Consider the following 27,424-nt stretch of genomic DNA (forward strand, 5'->3'; position numbering starts at 1 on the left):
ACCCCATTTAGCTCAGCATTGTTTTGTAAAGTTCTACTCTTGTGCCAATGCAGTTCAAGTGGCACATTAACGAATATAGTAACTAAATTAACTTTTGCAGTGAAGGCAAGCACTAGAAGGCTTAAGCCATGCAGAAGTCTTTACTGAAGAGTCGTACAACGAAGTACGCTTTGTCCCCTTTGTGAAGGCTGTATCATCATTTTGTTTGTTGTTACAAAGAGAAGTAGTTGATACACAGAAAACAACAGTATTCTGATTACTGTGTGGTATTAAATTTTATATGCGAGGAATTGCTTGGATTGGTATTTTGTGGATGGGGACTGTAGAGGTCTGAAAGGGCCATTTGTGTTATGTTGTGCAGAAGGACTTAAGGCCTTACATCAGCAACGCACAACTTCCTCTAAACTGCTGTTTTAAAAGTAGCTTTTAAAAAAGTATTTGAAATGCCAGTGTGTTTGCTGGGAACATATTATTTACACAGGGAAATTTCCTAATTTTTTTCTCCCTTAACATAACTTTTGATTTGTAGTTGCCTGGATGGCATGGTACCTAATCATTCGCTCTTCCTTCAGTACATTCCCGTTGACTTCAAAAGACTGCTCTCGTAAGAAGGAAAGTGCTTGGTTTTGGTTTATTCATACAGAAGAGGAACATGATATAAATAAATTAGATGACTCGTGTGTGCCGGCTTTGTTAACCTGCAAGTTCCCGATTTGTGTCAGTGTTCACATGGGCTCTCGCTGCTCCTCTGGCTGCTGTACAGCTCCGATTCAACTGCGGCAGCTGCAGTTCTGACTGCAATGGCCGTAGGATAACCGTCATTTTCAGGGAAAAGACTGCAAATCCACGTTTCTTTTAAATAATGGAGAGCACATATTTACATGGCAGTTATTTACATTTTATGTTGCCTGGCCAATTAGTGCTTCCTCAGATGACTTAACTGAGGAAAAACCCCAAACCCTCACTTGTTCATACAGTACTCATGTACACAGAGTTATCGTTGCCCACAACTATAAAGGTTTTTAAAGGCTTTTTTAAAACACGAATTTAAACATTCAATATATTAAATAGGTGTAACAACAGGACTGGAAGAAAAAAGCAACGGGAGCAGACTCAGCGCCTTTTGAACCTCCTGCGGCCCGGCCCAGCCCACCCCGGCCGCCCTGAGGGCCGGGCGGGCACAGGAGGGGGCGGCTGCGCGCCCCGCCACCGCCCCGGTTTGGCAAGAGCAGGAGTTGGGGGCAGCCTCACTCCTCCGCACCACACCGGTTCCCTAGACCTGGGCGCTACTGGGCACGCTGGGAGCCTCCTTCCTTCCCCAGCGGGAAGCCACGGCCAGCTCGCCCGACCCGGCCCTGCGAGGTGCCCGTCCACAGGCGGAAACTACAACTCCCGTGAGGCTTCGCGCGCGGCGCGGTGCACGGTGGGAGCTGCCACCTCTCCGAGGCTTCGGAGGGGGGAGGGGGCGAGCCGCTACTCCAGCGCGGGCGGGCGCGCGTGCGCAGGGCGGGCGCGGAAGGGGGCGTGGCCGGCGGTGCTGGCCCTCCCCTCTCCTCCCCTCCCCTCTCCTGTGTGTCGGTTTCGGGCTCGCGTCGCCATTTAGCGCGGAGACGGCCCCGGGGCGGCCGCGGCGGCTCCCGTTCCCTCCTCCCCGCCGCGGCGCGGGGCGCCACCCGGACTCGGCTCACCTGTGGCGGCGGCGGGCGGCCCCCGGTGAGGAGAGGCTGCGAGCCGCGGGCGGGGGGCAGGAGGAGGGTTTCCGGCTCTGTGTGAGGCGGCGGCTGCCGCTGTTGGAGGGAGCGCGGCTCGGCCGCGCGCGGGCGGTGGCTGCCTGCCGGGAGGTGGAGGCCGCGGCCGCCATGGGCGCCCCTGTGAGGCGGGGCTGAGCCCCCGGGCCCCCTTTCCCTGCCCCCTCGCCGGGGTGAGGGCTCTGGGCCTGCCCAGGCCTCCCCCGCCCGGTGCGAGTGACTGAGCGCGGCAGCTTCCTCCGCAGCCGGCGTGCGGGGCCTGCCCCCCTCTCCCTGCCTCGCCTCCTGGCCCCTTCCCCTCGCCTTCCTTCCCCACAGGCCCTCGCTCCGGGAGCACCCGGACCTGCCCCGCTTTCCCTCCATCACCGGGGAATAATTGCAGCGCGCTCCCCTCGCCTTAAAGCAGCCGGACGAGGTACCGGCTTCTCCCCGGTCGGGGGCTTGCCTCGGGGCGCCTCCCTCCCCGCCCGGGCCCGGTGCCTGGCCTTTTCTTCCCTTCGCCGCCCCCATCCCCGCGCCCCGTCTCTGCTCCTGGTGCTCCATGTCGGCCCCGCTGCTCGGCTTCCCGCTGCAGGATGGATGTAGACACTGACCGGGGACCCACCCCGCCGGCCCAGCCTCCCCAGCAGCCGCCTCCCAGCTCCGCCGTAAGGAGCCCTTGGGACCCTCCTCTGTTGCAGCTGCAACGGCAGCCGCGGACAGGCGCGCTCCTCGCTCAGTGACCGGCCGCTTCCCTCGCCTCCCCCCGCCGCCGCCTCGCCCTAGCAGCGCTCCCCCGGGGCATGATGTCGGGGGGCGCCGCAGACAGCGGCACCCCGGCCCCTCGCTTCCTGGCTCCTCCACCTCCTCCGCCCAAGAACGGTTCCAGCTCGGACAGCTCCATCGGGGAGAAGCTGGGAGCCGCCGCCGACCACGGAGCCTCCGGGGCCGGTGTAGCAGGCGGAGGAGCAGGGAGCGGAGGCCGTAGTGAGGAGTACCGGCGCCGCCGCCACACCATGGACAAGGACAGCCGAGGGGCGGCAGCCACCGAGCACCGCTTCTTCCGCCGTAGCGTGATCTGCGACTCCAACGCTACGGCCTTGGAGCTACCCAGTTTGCAGCCCGCAGCGCCCTCGGCCCCTGTCTCGGGAGGCAGCGCCGCTCCGTTGGTCTCTCCTCCCGAGTGTGCCAGCCGGACCTCTTGCATCGCTGTCAGCACCGTCCAGGCCCCCTCGCTGCTGCAGCAACCGCTGCCGCCTGCCCCGCTTCCCCTTGAAGGACAGTCTGCTCAGGAGACCCCTGCCGCCAAGGATGCCGCCCCACTGCTGCCCAAGGAGGAGGAGGAGGATGAGGCAACCGCGCTACCTCCCACCAGTGCTGCTGGCAGCACGTCAGCTGCCAGCCGTGAATTTGAGGAGCGGAGAACACAGCAGGAAGACATCGAAGAGCTTGAGACCAAGGCAGTGGGCATCTCCCCGGATGGCCGCTTCCTGAAGTTTGACATCGAGATTGGAAGAGGCTCTTTCAAAACTGTTTACAAAGGGCTGGATACAGATACCACTGTGGAAGTTGCCTGGTGCGAGCTGCAGGTAAAATAAATAAAAATTGTGAATTACCAAAGCACAGTCACTCTCCCAGGTGCTAGGCTGTGTGGTAAAATCCATCCACTCGAGGTAAAATCCATCAACTTGAGGCCTGCTTTATTCAGAGAGGGAACCGCAGACCTTACCTGAGGCACTCCTTGGGAAGAAAGGTGCAACCTTTTCTTGGGAGTCAGTTTGCATTTTAGTTCTTTTAAATACTCTGCTTTCTGAAGATTTTTTTAGCTTTATCATCAGAAGATGTAATACAGTTCTGTTTCTTTTAGCATCTTGCATTTAACGCCTCCAAAAGGTAGCTTGGAGGATTGTAAAAATAATTGTACACAGCTTCAGGGAGGCTGAGGGAGAATGTGTAAGTGAATGTCAACTTGAGCTAGCCTTAATTTTTTGAAATTTGTTTAGGTGTTTTTCTTAGAAAAAAATGTGAACTTCAGGGACATTTCATATGTTTGTGGCAGTGGATTCTTGTAGGAGGTAACCCTAGAATATACACAAAGCCATGTAGCACATAACATTGTTTAGTTTTGCAAAGCATGGCAAACTAACTCTCATTCTAAGGTCTAGGGTTCGCACTTGATACAGGCACAAGGAAAGGAAGAAAGTAATTGTCTGCTTTCTGAAGCTTAAAAAAAACAAAACCCTGAAGTTTAACCTTTCCAAATGACTGGTGGATTAAATTCTACCAAGTTTCTGGCCTGAGCAGAGCCAGAGTTCTGTAGAAGCCCAGTCTAATGATGGCAAGAATACCCTTAGTTCCACACGAGTCAGAGCTTGTATAACCAAGACCCAGGTTGCTGTGCAACAACCTTAAAAGAAGTGGGAAGAGCTTGGAGTACCAGGACAAATAACCTGGTGTACTAGCTTGTTTTCAAAGTCTCGGCATTAAATTAAAAGGATAGTGCTTGTTTTCTACTGTTGGGTTTTGGTGCAATCCATAGAGGGGTTCATGTACTATGGCTTCATTAATTTGTGGGTTCTCATCCAATTTAGAACAGACAAAAGAGCATTGGGTTAAAATCCCAGAAGTCTTTGAGGGTTTTTTAAGCAGTTAGCTGCTCACAGATGATTGATTGCAGTGACTGTACTGAAACTTTATTCCCCTCAACAGCAATTTTATATCTATTCTGGCCAAACTGTGAGAATTTATTAAGAGATCTCTTGATTTGTATTCATGCTTGCTTCTGGATGATTGCTCAAGCATTCTACCAATATCTTGGTTGATAATGTTATTGCCATTGTTTTACACTTACTGACTGTGTAAGTAAGCTTCCAATTTTCTTTGTAACCCTTAAGCATGCCCTGCTCCTCCATGTTAGCTGTGTACTTGCTGTGGTGGTCTTTTGAGCACTGATTTTAAAAATCATGAAGCAAAATGATCCAGTGTTGGGCTCTGCTTAAGTTTTTCGTGTGCAGTTTGAACTGAGAGGAGATTAATAATCCACCAAAATTATATGACTTTTATTTGAAATTTTAATCTTTGCAATTTTGGAGTTCCTTGACTTCCTGAAATCAGTTTTAATCTTTATACTTTACTTTATGATCAGAAACTAATGTCAGCTTGGCATTAGCGACTGATGTTAGCGACATCAGTAACTTGTTGCTAACATATTGCTTCTGTTGAAGTGTCTTAATCATCATCAGTACCATGTAGACAAACTGTCTAAAGAAGCACCTTCTTCGAAGTAATTTAATAAAGAAGCTCATTTATAAGGGGCATGTTGCTGAGCTTTCAATTGAGTGAAGAATTTAATGAGTAGTATTTAAAATGACAGAGTGCAAAAAGCGTGAATGAAAATAATTTGTAAGGGGAAAATATTTGATGTTTTCCTTAGAGGTTAACTACATTATTTGAGTTCCTTGTGGATTAATTTATTCTGAAGGCTGTAGGTTTCCTCTCATAAGGAGGCTGCGTACAAAATTACAAGTTTGAGACAAAAATAGAAATTTTGTAGATAAAGTGTTTTTACTTTGTTTTTACTTTATTTTTATTTATTTTTAAATATTTTTAAAGTATTTGCTAAAGGAGGTAGACTCTACAGCTAGTAGAATATTTTCAGATTAAGTCCTGTTTTATTGTTAGGGTTTAGAATTAAAAGGAGAAACTTGGTATTTGTTGGTATGTTGGGTACATCCTCTTCTTTCTCTAGGAAAATATAATTCTTGACAAAGTAGTGATACTCATTATGTATGATTTGTATCAAAATACATTCTGTATTCACAAAGATGAACTGAAATTTAGATGTCATTGGTTTTCCAGAACGCCATGATTTGAGGATTGGTGTTTCTTCAAAGCCTAATTATTTTATTAGGGAAATGTGAATAACTTTCTTCCATGCTATATTACACCAATGATAACTAACTGATGGTTACTTCTAATTGTATTGAAATAATGTTCCTTAGCAATAGAAGAGCTTTTCTTCTCTGTATTCATGCTAGCAAGCGAACACATCCCAAGTGTCCCATCTCTCCAGAGTCTTCTAAACAGTGCTACTATAGTGCTGCTGGAATGAGGCTGCTTAGCGTGATTATGCAGACTAAGTTGTTCCCCTCATGTCTTGTCCAAAGTTGATAGTGTATCACAGTTTTTGATTGCAAGATGTATAACAGAATGGGGCGAGAACAGTTTGTACTTTTGGAGAGTCTTTGAGCGTATATTCTTTTAAGGCTTTTCTAGCATACCGCAAATGCTTCGGTTTCTTTAAAATCCCTGCTGTTTGGAAGGAAGCAAGATGTCAGCTGCTCTCATCTCAGTTAAACTATAGCATTTAAATATTGGAGCAATTTCTGTAGTAGGAATCATGTGCATCAAGGACGGCACAGAAGACTTTGTGATGGTCTCTGGCAGAATGACTTTAACGCTGAATAATGCAACTATATCTAATTTTTATGTATGTGCTCTGTAGCAATAAAGTGTGAAATCTGATAATATCAATACGCTTCCTTTCAAAGGGAGTTTGAGTGCTGTTTATCAAGTGCAGCTTGGGTTCCCAAGCTGCTGATGATACTCTGGAGAATATTGCTCTATATCCTTAAGAAGGCTCTTGAACTGCGTCATAATGCCCCTTACACTTGATGTACTGAACTGTGGAGGAAATGGAAAGAGATGAAATTCTGTGGGCAACCTGATGGTGTTCTTCCAGCAAGGGAGGTCCTGGTCAAGACTCTAGTTTTTTCTTTGATCTGTGGAAGATGGGAAGATTTGGTTCGAAGGAATTCAGTGTTTCAGGGTTGCTTATAGATAAAACCTAACAAAGGTGTGACTGATGGACTATGCTAGTTTACTTTGTGGCTTGTCTATATGAAGCATATTGTAACTGAACCTAGTTTAAATATTGGATGCAGGTATTTAAATGTGAAATGTCTGCCCTGCCATGAGCATAGTTGAGCTGTGAAGAGCTCAGCAGTAACTACCTAGGGCCAGTGCTCAGCTTCAGTTACTGCAAGGGGGTTGTTAGTGTAGTGTTAGCCTTCAAATACTTTTTTTCCCATTGTATATATTCTTCTCAACTCTAGTTATTCTCAGTCAAGTGTGCCTCCTGCTGTTGTCATTAGCACATCTCATAAATTGACCGAAGTAGTAGTTAAGGTTAGTGCTTTAATGGTTTTTAAGTAGGTAGAAGTTGACAAAAGTGGTTACTGCAGCTGTTTTCTATTTTAATTTAAAATAACTCTTCCTGTACAGTTGTGTTACTGGTTAGTCTTTTTAAATTGCATTTCTGAGCAGTAAGTCTTTTGTGACCTCTGTACAGCTCAGGTAACATTGTGGCTAAAATGTGATGCCTTTTCCTGTTGCATTAAGTTTATCTATGAGAAGTAATACTTTTATGCCAAAGGTAGCGAGAGTCACATAGCTGACCATAAAAGCCAAATCTTAAGGTAATGTGTCATCTTCTGAGGCCCTATTTCAGTTTGGTTTTAAGTCAAGACTGTCATTTAACTTCTGGGTTACAGAACAATAGAAGGTGGTGCAGTCACCTGCTGGACTGCAAAATGTTGTGTCTAGAATTACTGCTCTGGGTTGTCATTCAAATCAGTAGCTTTCCAAATACGTAAGTGCACTCGATATGGAAGGTAAATTTGGTTCTTTTTTGAACTGTATATTGTTGGGCATTTGAAGACCTAACTTTCATTTGGACAGTGTCTTCTCTTAGAGGAAGCATGATTTGGAAACCATCATTAGAAAGATACTTACACTAGTTGAAAACGTATTTGTGGTAAACTGTGTGCACTGGAGAACAGCACCGCTTGTCTGGTGTGTGCTGTATCACTCTTGTCCTTTGTATTTCTTTGACAGAAACAGTAGGTTGGTCAGTCAGCAGTTACAGTTCATGAATGCATCTCTTTGCTGATATGTCGCTTTGCCATTCTTACTCTGGCTTCAGTGCAGTGTTAAGACAGGTTATTGTGCTTAATGTGTGAGCTGCTGAAGGGGAAAAGGAGGTTGAGGGCTGCCTCTGGGTGGGATAGAGCTTCTGGGGGTAAGAAATGAGTTTGAGAGGTGAAAGTGGTGCAAGGAGAGTATGTTGTACTCCTTACTGCTTTGAGGGGAAGATGGATGTGAATTTGGTTACCTTTAGTTATAAATCTCTGAGTAATAAACTAGTGTAGATTACACGAATGCAATTCTGTTGCAGCCTGTTAACTATAGACCAAGCGTAGTACAGAAATACTCCCAATTTATAAATGGATTTTTTTTACCTAGGTGGTAGCGATGAAAAAACAGTTGAGAACAAGCATAATGCCCTAACCAAATGTGAACCTGTGATTCTGTAGTGTGCTCTGGTGAAAATGATAATGCAACTGGTTGTCACTTTACAGGAAGTAGTGAGGTGCTAAATAATATTTCCATATGTCAGGATTTTTCTGAGTGTAATAATGTATAGAAGTTAACTTAAAACTCACAATACAAGGAAGTTGCTTGGATATGATGTATATCTTCACTTCTAGTGACACTTCAGATTTAACTGTACCTATCTTTATCTCTCAGACTTAAAGCTCTATTTAATACTGATCTTTAGATCAGCAGACAACAATGGAATGTAGTTTCTATACTGTGGAGTATAGACTCCATTGCAGGCTCACCATGATAAATATCAGCTTATTGAAGTCACAGTATAATTTTTTAAAATCTCTTTGCTTTCTGGAGTGACTAAGCTGGGAATATTACAGAAGTTGCATGTTCAAGTCAGACAACCAAAAAAGGTCTTGTATCACATAACTGTGGCATCCTGTAGTCTTTTTTTTTTTTAAAGCCAGTTGCATATGGCTCACTAGGAGGCCTGACTGCAAAGATGCTAGCTCTGATGCACAATTGTATAGCTGCATTAAAGTAAAATGGAAAACCAGATCAAAACCTTTGTGCAGTGAGAGGAAGCTGAGGAGTATGGACCTGGAATTCATCTGTCTGTTAAGTGCTATTGGAAAACTATTACATTCTGCTAGTTCTGGAGGAACACTCAACAACCTGAAACAAATATACATTCTTTGAAAGCTCTGTGGTGTAATTCTGAATATTTAAAAATATATTTTATAAAACTTCTACTGAAACAGATCAAGCTGAAGTCTAATCCAGTATGGTGACTTCCCTGCCTATCCGGTACTTCACATTCTTGTTTAAAATACTCCGCTAGTCTGTGAGCATAACTGTTTGTGGCTACAGCTACTGTAACAGCAGCAGTGTGCCTCCTGTTCGTGACTGCTTCTGGGTCAGATGCATAATTGTTACAAATTTAGATTAATAAAGGTATAAATGCCATTCTGTCCTTAGTTCTTTTTCTGTTCTCAGATTTACAAATTCCAAAATACTGAAAGCAAAAAGCTGTAAAACCGTGTATAATCTGTTTATAACATTTTCAGATTACAGTGGATTTCTGGGTGTCTTCAAGTGTGCACACATAGGGAGCTTGAAATTTTGTGCAGTAAAGTCTAGATTTTCTGCTGGTTTTCCATGTTGTAGAGCAGAACAAGTTACTGGTACTTACTGGCTTCAAACCTCTGATGTGAAAATTTCTCCTTTGGCTAAAGAGCAAAACCTATCCATATTCCAGAGTGTTTGTGCTGTAACTGATACAATTGACAACTTGATAAATGACATGGGAAGGGAGCCAGACTAATTACCTGCAGAAATATAAACGGTGGTCAGGCTCCCTCAGACTTTACAAAGGTGACCCTGAAAGAGAGAAGGGAGCTTTAAAGTACATTCTGGAGCTGCAGCTGTTACGAGACCCCTACTTAGGAAAAGAATCTTACCTCAAAGGGATATCACTTTTGGAGGTGGCTGTGGTTCAATTTGTAACTGACTGGTTGCAAGGCAATAAATATAATTGGATAAGTACATTATTAAAATGCAGCATTTCTTATGGAAATGAACAGGTTCTTATTTGTCAGTTCAGGTGTGTTTGAGAGGTGCAGAATTAAACCTCTTAAATGAGATTTGTTTTGGCCTGTTGTGGCTTAAAATAAAAACACTTAGCTTCATAACTAAACTTTTGAAGGCTAAGGAAAAGTATCAGGACTATAATCATTCTTTGAAAGCAGGGGGAAAAAAAAAGCAAACCCTCACCTGATAAAACTCCCTGCAGACATCCTGTACAGAGTCCTTTGAGAGCTGTCTAGCAGAGTAATAAATAAAACAAGCACTAATAGATCTGTGATAGTTTCCATGGATGCAGTGCATGGTGCAGTGCAGATTCTGTACCTTTTAGTTAGCCTCTCTCTGGGCCACATGTCCTTTTTCTAATTTTGTCTCTTTTTTTGTTTGTTTCATACCAGTGGCTTGTTAAACAGCACAGCTCCGACTGTCACCCAGGTTCTCCATGCTGTATATGACAAAGTTTGTGCAAAGCAGTGGCAACCTTGATGCTTCCTGTCATGCATCTCTGCAGAAACTCTAATTTCCTGTAAAGATTAGCAACCTTTTTTTTGAAATCACTAATTGGTTCTTCCAAATCATGGTTGAGTTGAAATAAAAGTTGGGTATTTTTCTATTTCAGTCTTGAAGTTCATTTTTTCAAGCTTGTCTTAGTCTTGATGTTACTAACTTACAAAAAATGGAAACACAGAGATAATGGCTGTAACATTTGGGCTATAAGAAAAATAATAAATATCATGCAAGTTTGCAGTGCTTCTGCAGCTGGGCATAGGACCTTCTTTTGGCAGAGCATGTAGTGTTTTTGTTTTAATAGCAGATGGTAGAAAGTTACTGGTTTTGACTCTTAAAACTTCAGATAATGATTCCATGGTTTTAACTTGATCATGATGTGTGTACACCATGTCTGGAAAAACACTCTTCCAGTATACTTGAAACAATTCCTATTCTAAATAGCAGGATTTGTAGTGCTACTTGAAAGCTTTTATCTAACATGAGCCATCTGAAAATCTTTTCAAATATGGTGTTAAAATTCTTGTCCTAACTAATGAGACTCAAACTTTATACTGGCTTCATAAGTGTTTTTGTGGTAGCTGCATACAGTCCCCAGGACTTTCTTCTAGCTGATTTTGAGAGTCATTTAGGCTATATACTGGGCCTTAAACAGCATTAGAATGTCTCTGGTCAAGATACTACAGATATCTTTCTTTCTACCTTATTTCCAGCTTCCCCAGGATATTTAGAAATTGTCATACCAGCACTTGCCAATGTGTGGTTTTGGTTGCCCTCATTATTCCCATTGGGAGAGTTGGGGGAAGTAGAGAGGTGACTAGGCTTGAATCTGTGGCTCACTTGAGGTCATCTTTGAGAGAGGGAGCTTGCTCACTTCTTAAGGGCACAACCTGCAGAAGACTCTGGAGCTCCATGCTGCAAAGGATAAACTTTGTGTTAATAACGTTTTATGCTGTGTGGTGCTGTCCTCTTAACCCAAAAGGAGATCCTTGCATCAAGATCATTGCAGATGTTGCCAAATCTTCTTTTTTTCTAATAAGCCAGAGTAAAATAACTGGGATGCAATACAGTGACCAGAAGAATTCAGATTTGTTTCTCAAACATACTTCTGAACTTAATCCCAGTTGTCATTTTCACCTGGTGATGAGATGTGCATTGTACATATCCAGATTATTCTAAAGCACTTCCAGATTTGCCTGGGTAATACCAAGCAGCACTGTGTGTTACCTTGCATGGCTCAAGCAATTTAACATGCTCTCAGTTTATTTTTCAGCAAAAGAAACTGCAACCTGCTAAAAATGGAACTAGTGCTGGTATTTTTTTTTTTGTCTTCCAGAAGCTGTTTAAGTATTAATATGTATCTAAAGCAGTAAGCAGTTTTCACAAGGATAACTTGTTCTGAATACCTCAGAGGGACAAACTTGCTAAGTTCTGTTTTATCATTTTAGGTCTAAGCAGAATCTTTGGGAATGCTACGTATGTACACAGAATCTAGAAATCCTCCAGGAGGTGTGTTTGTACTTGAAGCTCATCTACCTTGTAACCAAAATATCTATGAGCTTTTAAGTGATGTGTCAATGACACTGGAACAAATGCTTTGCCTAGGGCTCTGTGTTTTAATGTAGGGGATGCCATCTCTTTTCGTACTCGATGTGCCTGAGAATGTTATTCTGAAATCATCTGGGCAGCACTTCTCTGGAGTATCTCTTCTCAGGACAGGATCACTATGGTGCTTTTCAAGTCTTCTAATTTCGCAAGTGGTTAGCAGGAGTCCTTCTAGCATGTACCAGTAAGATTAAAATGAAGAGGAAGCTTTGGCAACTCTGATAACTTGTGGTGTGGGTGCTGTGTTTTGAGCCATACTCCAGAATGGTTCTGATCCTATCGGCTGTTAATAAGCAGTCATTGATAGAAACTTTTGATAGCTATCCCCTGAACTGCTATTTTTCTGCTTTATGATAGCAGGTGGCTTGGCAAATATGAGCTTTATTAGTCTCTTTACATGAGGGAGAAGTTTTTTGTTTCTATTTATCTGTTCTGGATCATCTCTTTCATCTGCATGGTTTCAGCCATTCCAAATTTCACTGCGTCAGTAGTTGAAGGTAGTGGGTTCTGATAGCAGATTTGGGGCTAGCAGTAGAATGCAGAAAGCTATGAATGGAATAACTAATTTAAGTGACAGGGAGTCTATTACCACCATTTAGAAGAATTTGAAGAGAATAAGAATACAGATCTCTGTAATTGGGGTCAATCTGAAACAGCTATGTAGGAATGCTGAGCTAAATGGAAGATGGTACAAAGCTGATACCAACAATTATGTGCATTTTATCTGGTTTTGGCCAGTTAATATAGCCTCCTGATAGTTTAAGACTATCCAGCTGATGGTGTTACCCAATTTTCCTTGGACATTCTCCTCTCTTAGAGTAACCCCGTGACTTGTTTCTGTTTTGACTCTTGCTGGCAAGTTTATGACCCTGATCTGAATGTATTTTGACTGCTGCTAGCCTGGCAAAGGCTAATGACATGCAAACAATAACCCACAAATATTGCTATTAAAAGCTTCAGCAATCCAGGCTGATTATCTTAAGGATCTGCAAATCTGTGTATGCTTATGTAATATGCATATGTTAATGGCAATTTCTGAACTGTTAGCAGGTTTTGCTTAAATGTTGCAAAATGTTACCGTGTCTGTTTTCAAATCTGCTTCTAAGTGAGGCTTCTATTCTTACAGATATTTTCCAACACAAAACTATTTTTGGTTTGTCTCTTTCTTTATTCAGCTTATGGTGTGCTTTCATTTGGGAAATGTAAGTTGTATATCTATATAAAAATGCAAGATGCTAACTTGATGTGCTCTGTTTTGCTATAGCTGACTTGGGCTCAGAGCGCTTGAGTCTTCCCTAAAGAAAAAATATCAGTGAGACTAAGCTTGAATTGGAGAGTTCTTAAGAAGCAGTCCACTCAGACAAGTATCCTACAGTAAGAAATATTGACTGCAAAGTGATTGAAATTTTTTTTATATATTGCCCTCTCTGGATGTAGACAGGTAGAGATTGACAGTATGTAGAATGGCCTTTGAGGGCATGTTTTTTGTTTGCATTTATCATGATTTCCAGCTTAGTGAATTACTAGGATTGCCAGGAACAGTGTGCTGAAAATGGAGGAACTGCAGAAATGTGTGATACAAAAATAGGACGTAGTTATAGAATATATTTTTTGTGGTTTTCTCTACTTCCTTTGCATGCAGCTTGAGCTTTTTTCTGCAGACAAGTGGCTCAAAAGCAGAATGCATTTCAGGTTGTCTGCCCCCACCCCCAGTACAGAGATTACACAGGGCACTTGAAGTTGTGTGGTGGGTTTTTTTTTTTTTGCTCTTGATTACAACTGTGAGCAAGTTCATGTGATGGTATGGTTTCTTTTGCTGATGTCATTATACAAGCCTGAACATATCTGAGAGGTTCAGTATTTACCCTCAGAAACAAAAAAAAAAAAGTGAAGAGGCTTTGGATTGCTGCTGAAGACTTAAATGCTGTACTACATTAATAGATCGTGCATGGTCTATACCTGAAGATCTGTCACTAAAACCTGTCTTTAATACTCAAGTTTCCTCTAGGAGAACGTGCATATGTTTCCTATGGACTCCCTTTAGTTTTGTAGACTACTCGCTTGAACCACTTCAGTGGTTTTCAGTGGTTGTGGCAGGAAATAAAAATTGGGAGAAATCTAAGGAAGAAGAATAAGGAATCTTGGCACCTCAAGTTGTAGTCATCTTGTGTTTGCAGAAGGTGGAAAGATCCAGGAGAATTCTGGTTCAAGTTGCATTTGTGCTTGAAGTAAGTTTCATGTACAGAACAAATATAAGTAGTTAACATCCTGTTGTTTAGGGGCTGCATTTTTTCTGTCTGTGTAGGAGATCAAATCTTTCCAGTTGCTTTAGCTTGTCATGCAACTCTTTAAGAATGGTCCTGTAGTTTGTAATTTGTCCCTTCTATCAGGGTGTTAGTAATGAAAACAATTTTGTACAAATGAGTTTCTTGATTTATTCAGGTAATATGCCTATAAAGCAAAACTTGCTACAGTCCAGTTAGATTCAGCTTAGTATCATATACAGCTCACTTCCTTTCTTGCTTTTCTAACAGACTGGTGATTTTTTTTCTTATAGTTGGTGTCCCTAGAGTTTCCAAAGTGTTTGCATAGATGCATCAGGTGGGATATAGGGCTTGTTGTGGAACGGTGCATATATGGGGAGGGTTAAAAAAGAATTGCCACGATACTAATACAGCACAAATTACAGCATATCAGTGCAACTGAACATGACTAAATGTATATGATAGCACTTACTTCAAATAGGAAGAATAGTCAGTTATCTTCTCTGTATCTTGAGACTAGGGTTCAAAGAAAGTGTTTTTCTTCCTCCCATCCAGTGTGAAATCTTACATCTCAAATTTGGGTGAATCCCAGAAAACTAAGCAGAATTGAAGTTTGATTTATTGGTGTTGGATACTCTTAGATCTGTCATTACTGTTGACTTAAGCGGTTTCTTCTAAAGAACTTTGAGAGTTGAAAAGGCATTTACAAGACTAAGGTGAGGAGTAGCAAAAAAACTTGTTTCTTAGGATGTACATGACACAAATTTTAAAGCTTTAGGACCAGGCACGTTTAAAACAATGAACTGATTCTGAAAATTCCCATTGCTATGAATGGCTAGTTCATGACAGTATCCTTAATATAATACTTGTACTACCACTTGTGGATTTCTGCATTGCTTCTTGCCGAAATACCTCTCTTTGCATTCTTAGTTTAGTAATAACTTATTGAATAAGCTACCTACTGTTGACATACCTCAGTTTCTCAGTTTTTTACAGACTAAGTATTTGTGTAACTGACATGTAAAGTCATTTTATGCATGTTCATGTATTCAGACTTTGAGCTGTATAAGGACAGCAGCCAGTAATGATGAACATCTTGTTGCTATTTGTTGTGATTTTTTTAGTACTTTGTAATAGATCATGAACCTGCACATTCCGTCTCCAGGGTAAAACTTGGTGACCATAATTTAGTTTTGAAGTAGGTTTTTTTGAAGCTGGAGAGGTATCCATCTCAAACCAGCATCTGTGGCCTAGTTAGTGGTAGATGACTAGCTGTTCAGAAGGCTTTCTGGATCCATTTTCTAAGATACAAAGAGCTCTATGTATGAAGAGCTTATGAAGAGCTCTAAAGTGTTGAGTTGAACAAGAGTGAGAAAAACTTTGCAGAGAATTGCTGCCCCAAATGTAGAGGTGCTGGGAAAACTCCTAATGTACCTACACTTTAAACAGTTTCTGCTTGATAAGCCCATACCGGGAGAAAGCATCCTTAGATTCTAAACCATGCAAGTGATAGGGTTTTGGTTTCTGATAAACTCAGAAGAATCTGCAAGAACTCTAGTACTCCTTTTTTCATATGTGAAAACTCACACTATTGCAAACAGTAATCGTCTCAGTGAAGCAAAGAAATGGTTCCGTTTTGTGAAGAAAGCTTAAGTAGCTTTAGATTAGGTTGGACTAACCAAAGGAAGTAAGCCAGGATCAGCTGTGCTAAAGCATCTAGCTGTACTTTCAACATCAGCAAAATAATCCTCAAAATTCTTTTTGTGGTAGCTTCTGCTATTTACTATTATTGAAAATTGCTGGTTGGTGTTCTGAATTGTTTAACTGAACGTTTGCTTCACTACAGTTCTTCAGTGGTTTGACCTCTGTCAGAGAACAGTTGTGGCTTCTAATATGGCAGTGTATAAGATGATACTGAATTTCTAAGTATGCTTGTGTTGTGTGATTTTACTGTTGCATTATATCCAAGGGTGTATGTTGCTCAACTTCTGATCTTGATAACTTTTTGCAACAAACCTCGTGGTTTGGGTAAACTTGTAAAATTTGAAGGAGTGCAACTGCTTTATCTAAAATCACTGATAAATACCACATAATGACTCAACTGATATGCATGTTAACTAAGTTGGTGTGGGTGAGTGCAGTTAAAAAGCAGCAGGCTGTAAGCATAGTGATGCTTTCACTTAGGAGTATGAAATCTCAGGAAGTTGGCATTGGAATTTAGAATGGAAAGAATGAGTTGGTTGACGATGTAGAAAACTATTTTCCACTTTCCCTTTGACTTCTGTTCTTATCTTCTCTGGCAATAATATGCAGGGAAATGGTATCTTTTGTTTTTCTTGTTCCTGTGTGGGAATGGTAATTGTTCTTGTTTCTTACCTGTTCAGGAAGTATTCTCATTCCTCCCCCTGCAACAAACACTGTATCAGTCATTGTCAATGTCTTTTTTTTTTTTTTTTTTTTGCTTTATTTTCTAACTTTGGCCTTCCTGAATCTTCCTGTGGTCCCTGTATAAGCCATCTGGCAAAACAAGGATTTTCCCCCCCTCCCTGCTCTGGAACGAAGCAGATTTTTTATCTGTGTCTCTGTTTGGCTACCCTATGTAAAAGAATAATCAGCATGGTTAAAACCTGCATCTAAATTTTGACTCCTGGAGCTGCCTTCTTTCAAACGTATATTTTCCAGCTGTTAAATCAATCTCATCCATGGAAATGTGCTTACAGTTCTCTTGGGAATTTGCCTCATACTCTTGCCTTCTCCCTTCCCCCTTCCCAAGCCAGATCCCTTTCCAGGGAGAGGAAAAAAAAAATCCATGGACTAGATTGAGCTTCAGTTGAATATGGTGTCTTATTTCAGATATACTTTCTGCTGCTTCTCAAATGACCAAAACATAAGTGACAGCTGAGTTGTCTGTTTATGTCATGGGTCAAGGGCAGTCCAGCTCAGCAGTTTCCCTTTCCTCTTCCCTGAGTTTTGTTTGGAAGCAGTAGTGATTTGCCATTCTATATAGTCATTCTCCTGTCATGAAGACCAGATGGAAATACGTCAGTTGTTTCATGTGTAAATACTTAGCCCAACAGCTGTGAGTTTATCAGGAGTCACTAGGATCACTAGTTGGTGACCAAATTGTTAGTTTAGAGGGCCATCAGCATTACTCTGACTTGAAATAAGACTGTACTATAAGACAACTTAAGATTCACTGAAAGAAGAAATGAAGTTGAGCCACTTAAGTGCAAATTCCTTTTTCAGGTGAAGTTACAACTTTTGTTCTAGAGTATTACAGAAGTCCTCTTACATTGATGATAATGTTTCAGCCACTGATGCTGTTCCTAAAGTAGCTAGAAGGATTGCTCTGAAATCTTCCAATTGTCCCCTTTCCTGTTGTAGTTTTATTAGGTAAGAACATTTATCCAGACTGTTACCCAGTGGTCATTTGGCCATTTGATAATCCTCAGTCTGTGTTTCAATATGGATTTCTAGCAAAAAAGCTGAGATACCTGATGTGATCCTAGCTAACAATGAATCAAGTGTAATGAGACTTGTAATAAATCTACTTTACACTGATAATTAGGGGAGTTAACTTGACTTTGCAGGTTGCAGAGGGTTTTTGCTGCCATCCATGTGCAAATGAGCCTTCATTTATTCCAATAATATTGAGAAAGGGGGGTGGAAGTCTGCCAATGGCCATTGGCTATTTGGTTGCAAAATTCAGTGTGTTGCATGGACTGCTGAGCATAATGTGAAACAAAGTGCTGTAAAAAAACTTGAGTGTTAAGTACATGACTGAAAAAACACTTTAATGGGAGAATGGGCATGGTCATTAACTTAAAATAGCTTCTCTGCAGAAAACTAACATAAAGTGAGGTTGTAGTTCTTGACTAGTGAAGACTGCAATGGACTGAAACTGAATTAAAACTAAAACAAAAATTTGCAATAACTGTAGTCTTAGGCAAAAAGAAAAACCCCAACCAGGGAAATTGGCCATGTTTTAGTTGAATCCCCTGCTTCTCAAACCTTGAGAAGAGTTGTGCCTGTTGCTCTAAAAGGCTTTCTAGTTCCAAGGGGTGCTTAAGATATTTTTCATGTATATGGTTAATACTTTTATGCAATGGAACAATAAATGCCATTGACAACACTTACCTCCTAGTCTCCCAGGCCTCGGGGGGGGGGGATGACCTCACCACCACCACCAAAACCCCAACAAACAAAACCAACCCCAAAACAAAACCTTAAAACACTGTTTGGTTCAGTTGCTTTGTCTGCGTAGATCTCACTGTTGCTTCCAGGTATGTTGTGTTTCAGAAATGGTTTTCTTCTGGCTTGTACAATTCACTAATGCAGTGCCTGTGTGATAGAAGCCCTTGCAGCCAGTATGAGACTGGTGATTTGCAGCTCTTAGAGGTTTAGTGGGAGTTAGGGAGGCTGAAACTGTTCTGGATCCCTTTAGTGGGGATTTTGTGGCCTTTGAATTCCATGTGTCTCTCAGTGAAAACTTCTGTTGTGTTTGAATCCACACGGTTGGTCTAGGTGATGGGAACTGACAACATACTTTTCATTGATGAATTGATGGTGTTTATGGATATATATTTTCAAGTCTGCAACTTTTTTTCTTCAGAATCACAATGGACTTCAGTTCTCCTGCTTCTCTGACTTTATAAAATAAGTTGTCTGGGATAGGTCATATTCTGATAAATGTTGGTGTATTTTCAGACGTCTGTTGGTGTGTGATCTCTTGCTTTGGTGTCAGAGCACTAGGAAGTCTTTCACCTGGAACCTCATCTGAATGGCCATTTTCTAGTTTAGTGTCAGGTTTACAGTTTGAGGGTCAGAGTCATCAGTGTGTGCTCTTGGAAATAGCAAGTCTAGCTGTTAGCCTGGCTGTCTTTTGTGGGTTTTGAACAGTCTGAGAGACGTGGTAGGATAACAAAATATCTTGAGCCTTGAATGACAACTTCTGTCAAGCAGAGATCAAGGATCATGGTGCTATGCACTTTATCACATCTTGGGACACATTCATCAAAGATGAGAGGGGTCGACTGTCTTATTAGGGAAACCGATCTGAATTAATTTGCCTTTTTATCAGTTTAGTTTTACTTTTTTTAAAGCATCCATGGCTATTGCGTTGTTTGTTTTTGGTGGAAGCACAGAGGTTATTTGCATTTAGCCACATGCCCACATTACCCTAGAGTATCTAATCGGGCTGTGGCTGGTGATGGTGTAACTTGGAGACTCCAAATAATAGCACATTTTTGGTTTGGGTTGTTTTTTTTCTATTCCTACTGAAATATTTGCCATGATTTTTGTGTCTTCCAGTTGGTTCTACATGATTCCTGCTGTAGTGTCTATGGAAAAAAGGATGGAGGAATCTTGGTTTCATCTGTCTTGTATGTTGGCTTCTAATTCAATGTCTGACTAGCACTTGTGATATTGTATAAGCTAACTGTAGGAACCCAACTGGTTATTCCATGACAAGTATGCCACTTTCCCTGAAAGAAGTGGTACAGAGGAACCTTAAGGATGGAAGAAAGCTTACCATTAGACTTGAGTGGCACTGCAGTTACTTATCATAGTTGTTAACTGATGTGGGGCAATAGTAGGTTATTGTGCCTTATAGGTATGAATGTTAAGTGTGGTTTTCTTTGATCCTGAGGGTCAAGGAGATGATGTGTATTGTCTAGTCTCCTATCTTGCTGTTTCTGTGTATCTTCCCCTAAGAAATGAACTAAGCCACTGGGTTACTTGCAGATCTAATTTGGATATTGCAGCTGTGGAGCTTTGGATAAGAACCAGTAGTTCAAAGGACTGAACCTCAAGTGTTACGTTTTGAGTGTTGTGCTTTAGAAGATGCAACCTGTAAAGCACTAATAGTTTTCTGATTTTATTCAGGGAAGGATCTGCAAATGAAGCAATAGTTAGCTCTTTTCAGTAACTCCATTCAAAAAGCATTAGATGAGTAAGCCCTCATGCTGAGTAACTAAAAACCCAGGCATTATAGTAGCAATGAGATGAAGTTGCAAAAGAGAAGTTGTTCGGGGGAGTTCTTTGAATGAAGTGATGCAAAGAGACATCTTGCTTGTATCTCAGGGTGTTGCTGGCAAAAATCCCACCACAGCAATTTAGTGTTTGAATGTTCAGTGCAAGACCTGGTGACAATGCCTAAAATGATGGTTAAAATGATGATTAAGCTGTATATAACAGAATTTATTTCCATTACCACCCATCAATTGCCATAATGTGGAAGCTGAGACCTATTTTGCTTCTGAAAATATGAAAACTGACACATTTGTCTTTCATGTTCATGATGGGCTGGATTTCTTCAATAGAGCTGTTGACCTTAATCTAAGGAACAATACGTATCTCTTTTCCAGATTAGCTCTATCCTTGTCAGTCACTGGAAATACTCTTGAAATGTATTTTGTCTAATGCCATGAAGCCTTTTGTTTTTAGCCTGGACTGTAGTGAAATTGTAAGAATCTCTGTCTGAGAGCCCAGAACTGAGAAATCGCTTGTATATATTGTTGTAATACTCAGAGTTAGTGCAGTGCAGGTGATGCATGTGCTTAACATGAATGTCACTCAGAGTCTTTTTTTCATCTTGACAGTGTGAATACATTTCACTCATCCAATATTAGGAAGCTGCTTGCTGAACTTGGTTACTGTACTTTTTGGACTGCACAATCAATCAAGCAGAATGAGAAGTCAGCTCTATAGCATAAGTATGTAACTTTCCAGAGTTTGGAACTGTAATGGCCTGTAATTTTGCAAGTTGTCTTTGGAAGAAATGTGTTGGTAATTTTATATTTACATAGTGGTCATCTACTTTTAAATTCTTTACCAGGACGTGTGGAACTAATACATTAGGTAGCAGCACTTAAGTTTGATTCCCATCATAAGATCCTGCTTTCAGTTGCCCAGTTGGTGTGTACCTTAACCACCTGGGCTGCAAGTTTTCAAGCCAAGTGTCTGACTTGAGCTTAAAGAAGCTTCAGCCAAGATGGTGCGGATGCTTCAGAGAAAAGCACATGCTTTGTTGCATCCCTTGATGCCTTGAACTTTTGTACTTCAGAGTTGTGAAGCAGGGATATAAAAGCGGTGTTGAGACAGTTGGGTTGTCTTTATGCTAAGGAAGGATTTCTGAGTAAATACTTCTCAGATAATAAAGCTTTAAAATAAGTGACATTTTCTAGAGTAGACTTAATTGGAAACTGTATGTTTTTTATAAACTCTAAAGACTTGATCTATGTTCTAGCCTGCCAGTAGTCCATGTTAGCATCCATATGAAGCAGTTTGTTCAACTTACAACGCGTATTGACTTTGTTTTACAAATGTATAATTACTTTTTGTACAGCATGTGCAAGTCAAACCCTCAGGATGGGAAATGGAAGATAGAAGGTCATGCAATATAATTCAGTTCCCTTGTTTGTGTTGCAACTGTTTAAGCTAGTAAAGCTTAATATCCTCAGAAATGGCTTGCTTCATCAGGATGTTAAGTTCTTCTGGAGGAATAGGAATAGAAAATCCTTTGTGGAACAGCAACCTCTATTTTTGCAGAAGCAGCAGACTTTGCAGCTATTAACCTCGGTGTTCAGATGGTGGAGAACTAGCTTTGGTACCAGTATGTTGTAGTTAGTCTGATGCAAACATCTATGAAAATATACTGCTCAAATGGCTTTAGTTATAGTAAATTTGGATCTTGCAAAGTGAATTTTAAAAATTATTTTAAAAGCAAACGCCCTTGTCAAAATCTGTCTACTTTCCCAGAAGCCTTGAGGGAAAAATGATATGGATAGAATGGATTATATATATATATTTTACTAGATTTGGCAATTATCTTTAGCCTATTCTGTCTAATGTATTTTAACATAGGATTTTGTTTACAGTTTGGGTTTTTAAATACCTTTTGGATTTTTCACCTCCAACTGGACTCTTGATGTTCAGGGTTTAAGTGAAATAGGGCCACCAGCAAGCACTGTTGCTATACAGACTGCACAGTTAGAGAAATGCTTGGTTTTTTTTAATGATAGTAGTCATGATTGTGCAGAGGGAAGGGAAAAATAGAAGTCCAAAAAAAGTATGTAAATGAAACAAGTGCAAAAAATCTAAACAGTCTAAACATAGCTATAATCAGAATAGTACTTGACTGCTTTTAATTCTGTTCTAGTGTTTAGTAGCTAGCACATTGTATGGGAATTCCTTTTTAATTAGCTCATAGTCAGGTCTGTGCTATGTCTAATGTTGTTTGCCCCTCCTGGGAAGTGGAAACTTGAAAGTGCTTTGGAAGGAAGGGTTGGCAAGAGCTTATAATAGGACAAGGCAGTTATCCCTTGGATTACCTGGAAATTGCTCCTTCCATTTTTCAAAATGAAATTCTGGATACTTGTAGCCGTAGCCTCTTCTATAGTCTTAAGATTTCACCATGTTCTTACGATACCATCCCATTTCACTGTCTGTCTTTGGAAAGAACATGAATTTTGGAGAGAAGCATCCTATTTCTAAAAAACTGATCACTGCCAATAGATCTCTTGTGAAGTCCTTATTTAGGCGCAAGCGTACTGAAGTCGGTTGAGATAAGAGTTCATAGTGGCACAAATTTCAGTTTCCACCTTAACAGCCTTATATGTGTGCCTAATTCTGAAATGGAGTTGTTTAGACTGAGTCAGCAATTTAGTATGTTGAAAGTGCTCAGGCTGTCTTGGTTTGGATTGTACTGAGCATTAAGTTGCTCTGCAGATGTAGAGCCAAACCTATTGGTTGTGTGAACCTTCAACAGAAGGGGACTAAGTAGGGACCAGGTCTCTCTGAGAAAGCATACTTTGAAATAGCAAATTACAAGAAAATTTCTGTGAGATTCAGCATGTGTTGGAAGCATAGGAGAGATTAAAATAGCATTTAAAAAAACCTAGCAGCCTCTGTAGCCAAAGTGCTTAGGGCAAGAGCAAGCGGGGGGAACTGCAGTTCTTTGTTTGCAGTGCAGTCTGGATTTTATTACTTGCAAAGTGAAATCACAAGGGGGAATGACTGTTTCTGATGGACAGAGATGTTGCAACACATTCTGAAGCAGGCTGAAAAATTTATCAACAGGCTTCTGACAGCTTTGAAGATAGGACTGTAACTTTGAGACTGATTCATCTGTCCAGCTCCTGCTTATTGGATGACCTGATGGTCTTGTCCATCTTTCACAATTGCAGCTTGTTAACTGCTGGTGCAGTTAATCATAAATTTTGAGTTTTAAAACTTGCTACTCTGTACTCTAATATTATTGCTGGCTACTGAAACCTATTTCCAATACTTCTGAGGTGCTGCAGCAACAGGTGCTTACACTTGGCCCTCATTTTTGGTAAATAGAAAACAAGGAGTGTATAAAGTACTTAACTTCTCTCTCTGTCTCTTTTGTAACAATTCAATTTTGTGGCCCAAACTAAGAAACTTGAAGTTCAAAGCACAAAACCCTAGGATGGCAACAAGAAAATGGTCTTAAGAATTTTCTTGTGTTTTGAGGATTTAAAACTATCTAATGATACTTCTACCTTTTTGATCCCTTAGCAAAAGAGGTCTTTGATTTGGACTCCCAAGAGACTATTTCACACAGCTGTCCATTGAAAGTACTGAGGTCTCTATTTGGATCATCGTGTGGAAAAAATATTTTATGTTATAGTGGTAGGGTCTTAAAGAGAAGAAACTATGAAGCTACCTGGAACTCTTCAGAAGGAATTGGTGAGTTCTCACCAATATCTCTAGGTGCTAAGCATTCAAACATAAGAATTTTGCTTGGCAAGTTTATCTTGGCACTTGGATTGTTTCTGGGTTAATTGAAGAAAATGCAAGAGTGGCAACAGAGGATGGGCAAAGGAACAGGTTCTCAGGTGCTTCCAGACTGCTGCCTTTGTGGACTTTGTCCTGCTTTTACTCACATCCTGTCGCCTGGTAGTTGGACAGGAGGCTCTTATTCTGAAAATGAATACGACTGCTATGTTAGATATCTGTCTAGAGATCTATCTGAGTCCTGTCTCTGCCTGTGAAAAAGGGGTCTTGTGTAGCCTTGGTTGTCTCAAGAGTGGGGAAAGATAATTCTTGACTGACCTTTCTAGCAAGAGTAAGCCTGTATACTTGTTAAAGTAGTAACTAGTGGATTTGAGATTAAAATCAGGTCTGAGTGTCTGTTATCTTTATGATACTGTCTTTAGCTTAATGAAAATTGTTTTACTGAGATGTTCTTTAGGGTTGTGTGGTAAGGCAAGGAATTTAATGTAAACGGAAATATGGAATATCTCAAATCTACTTGCCCACTCTTATCCCCACAGAAATGTAGGTATTGCCACTGAAGCAAGGGATTCAGTACACTTGTGCAGCTTTTCTGACAAACCACTTTCATTTGAATTCCAGCTTCTATGGCTTCTTGTGTATGCAGACTTGCTGAACAAATAAGTGTGTTTCACACAGAGCCACGGTGCTAAAAATGTTTTCAGATAACTTTGTGGCTAAGGAAATTTTTTCAGTGTTAAATGTGATTAATAACTAATAATTTTGGTATATGATGCACAGAACATGAGATATTTCACTGTATGGAAAGAATGTTTGAATCTTTTAAACTTTTTTTTGATGATGCTCCTTTAGTTCACAGCTAAACAATTCTGAACTACAGGTAGAGTTCTGCAGTGTGACAAAGTAGGAGGTAAACTGAAAACAAGGAAGCCTGTTTACAGGTTGTGATGACCCATTTAAGGTAGGCCCTTTGGACCATGACATCCTTGGGCATTATAGTTTGTCTTCAAGAAATACCTCCAGTCTTCCTGTTCAAACAATTGAAGTAAAGTGGCAGCAGACCAAGGACAGACAGTATGTGACTAAAGCACAATGTAAGGAGAAACAGACTTTTTGGCTAAGCTGTAGCAGTTTGAATAGCTGATTGATAGATAGGCTGTGGTGAGTATTTGAGGTCTTCTGGCAATGCAGGATATTACTGGTAGCATTCTTCAGAAGAAAACTTAGTTTAATACAGAATAGCCTTGCCAATGGCAGTACTACCATATGTAGTCTCCCAATTCCAAGAAAAAAATCCTGAATGTTGATATTAAACTTATCTAGCACTTTTCCCTAGCTGTTGGCTTTGAATCACCTTGGAGATTACTCTGTTGATAATCTTTCATCTCTGCTGTCTCACAACACTAAATTTTAGTTGTCAAAACCTTTCCTTGCAGGTCGATCCAAAACTTAAGGGTGTTTTGTTTTGTTTTTCCCCCGGCTTCTGTAAAGATAGTCCTTTTATGTCCAAGGTATGCATGTTACCGTGATTTACTGTACAGCAAAACACTCTGTTTTTATGTATTGTGTCCTGTGTTGCTTTAGATAATAGGAGCTGACTGGTCCTAGCATGTCAATTACACTATGTTTTCTCTTTTATTTTAACTAATGTTAAAATGATTCATGGTTGAACTGTAAAGCCAATTATGCTTCTGGATGCAGAGTATGCTTCATCATGTGTTCTTAGTTGTTCATCCTACCACTTGCCTACTGTTAAATATTGGTTTTCTTTCTCCTGACTCAACTATGCTCAGTTTCCTGGCTCTGTGAAAGTTAATATGCATATCTTTAAATTTACATGTTAGTGGTACATTTGATGTCTGAAATATTTCTGACTTTGAGTATCTTTTTAGATCTACACCTTGTATGGTGTTCACCAAGGAAAATGTACATGGTGTATTGTAAACATAGGGGTGTCTAATGTATATGGTATCACTGTGAAAGTCTACCATAAATGTGCAAGTGATGCAAGAACCTGATTTCATAAGTCAGCTTGTCAGGTAAACATGGAAAAATTACTACTGCTTCCCTTTATGAGAAGCCTGAGATGAAGATGGACATTGTGGTAGATCACAGGAAGACTGCATCATTGATGCAATGAGGCTTAAAAAAAGAAAAAAAGTGTTCCTCCAGTGTGTTCGAGGACTTTCATGTTCATGAAATGCTAGTACTAATACTAGTATTTATGCAAGGTATTCCTGAGACCTCATCTAGAACACAAATTTTGGTCACACCATAAAACTTACTGTTTCTGGAACTCTCTAGTCTTTCCCTACATGAGATCCCTCTTTGATTTTGTCTATCTTGCAAGAACATACAGAACACCTGGCAATTATTTGAGGGGTTTATAATGAATCCCTGGAGGATCACTGAATGGGATATCTATCTCTGAATGAGAGATGTCTGGCCTGGAGTTCTCTAGTGATTATTGTAAGGATTTTCCATTGGCTGCCAGTATGTGGCCAACACTTTGTATGTCATCCTGTCATAACTGATAGTAATCCACAACTTTGTAAATTAAATGAAGTACTTCTTTTGGATGTGTTTGCAGAAAAAGAAGCAAAGCTGGAAAGAGTAACTCCCTTAGTGTAATGGGGTTACATATGCAATATATGTACTGGTGTATGTAAACTTGAAGCTAATGTGTGCTGTAGGCTGATGTGAGTTCATTTCACAGCTGGAGGAGTGCAGGGGGCAGCCTCACAAGGACTGCTGCTTAAATACTTGTGTAGACCATTTAAGTTTGTTGGCTCTAGGCTTTCTGCTGGGATTTTTGCAAGGGAACTAGTCACAGGCACAGGAGCATTACTGGTTCTTGTGTACCTCCTACTTTGATCGGTATTAGTAAATCTTTGGAGTCATCTTGACACTTTTGTGTGGCTTCCAACCAGCATATTGATGCAACTTTTCAGCATACTGAAAAGTGGATATAGTTAACTCTTCCCCTTCTCCAGTAGCTTTGTGAAGTATATAGGATGAAGAATTGTAGTATGCTTTTGATTCTCTAAATCTATTCACCTTTATCAGAATCACTTAAGGGTTCACCTTAATATTGTAGACATATACCTACTCATAAAACGACTCTTACGGTCATACAGAAATATGTGAAACAAAAAGAGCTACGGTAGCTCTTTTGATGCAGTGAGTTAATAAATCTGTAAGGTAACCAGAACGGATTGTGGAGGAGGCTTTTTTCCTGCACTATTGTCACCTCCTGAAATGGAGAATTGGATTTTCATAGCAATTTTAAACTGAGATGATTGGATGTACCTTCCCTCTCGCTGACAAAGCAATCAATTCAGTGCAAAATGGGAATTGACGTGAGCTACAAAACTTTTAATGAGGCATCTGAGCCAAGTGACAAGATAGTCCAGCTGGTTAATAGCTCATCAAGAATTCAGTTCAGCTAACACTTCAATTCTGTAATAAGCTATATGTGATAAACTTAAGCCTTATTGTGAAGTGGTATCAGATAGCAAATTTACCCATTTATCTTCCATGGATCAAATAGCAATTTTAAAGTGCAAATAAATAGATGAGCTCTCTGTT

At 40.8% G+C, this 27,424-nt stretch overlaps 1 protein-coding gene across 1 annotated transcript in view; it reads left to right on the top strand.

The window, feature by feature from the left end:
• Window positions 1–2,382: 2,382 nt before the first annotated feature.
• WNK1 (WNK lysine deficient protein kinase 1) overlaps window positions 2,383–27,424 on the top strand; it is a gene marked incomplete at its 3' end in the record, with an annotated part of 104,966 nt that continues 79,924 nt past the window's right edge. Inside the window, exon 1 of the mRNA XM_082001158.1 lies at window positions 2,383–3,316. Coding sequence (XP_081857284.1) covers window positions 2,531–3,316 — 786 coding nt within the window. The 5' untranslated portion in view covers window positions 2,383–2,530. The remainder of the gene's footprint in view (window positions 3,317–27,424) is intronic.

The sequence above is a fragment of the Phaethon aethereus genome, assembly GCF_964289735.1.
Source record: "Phaethon aethereus genome assembly, chromosome: 1".
NCBI lineage: Eukaryota > Metazoa > Chordata > Aves > Phaethontiformes > Phaethontidae > Phaethon > Phaethon aethereus.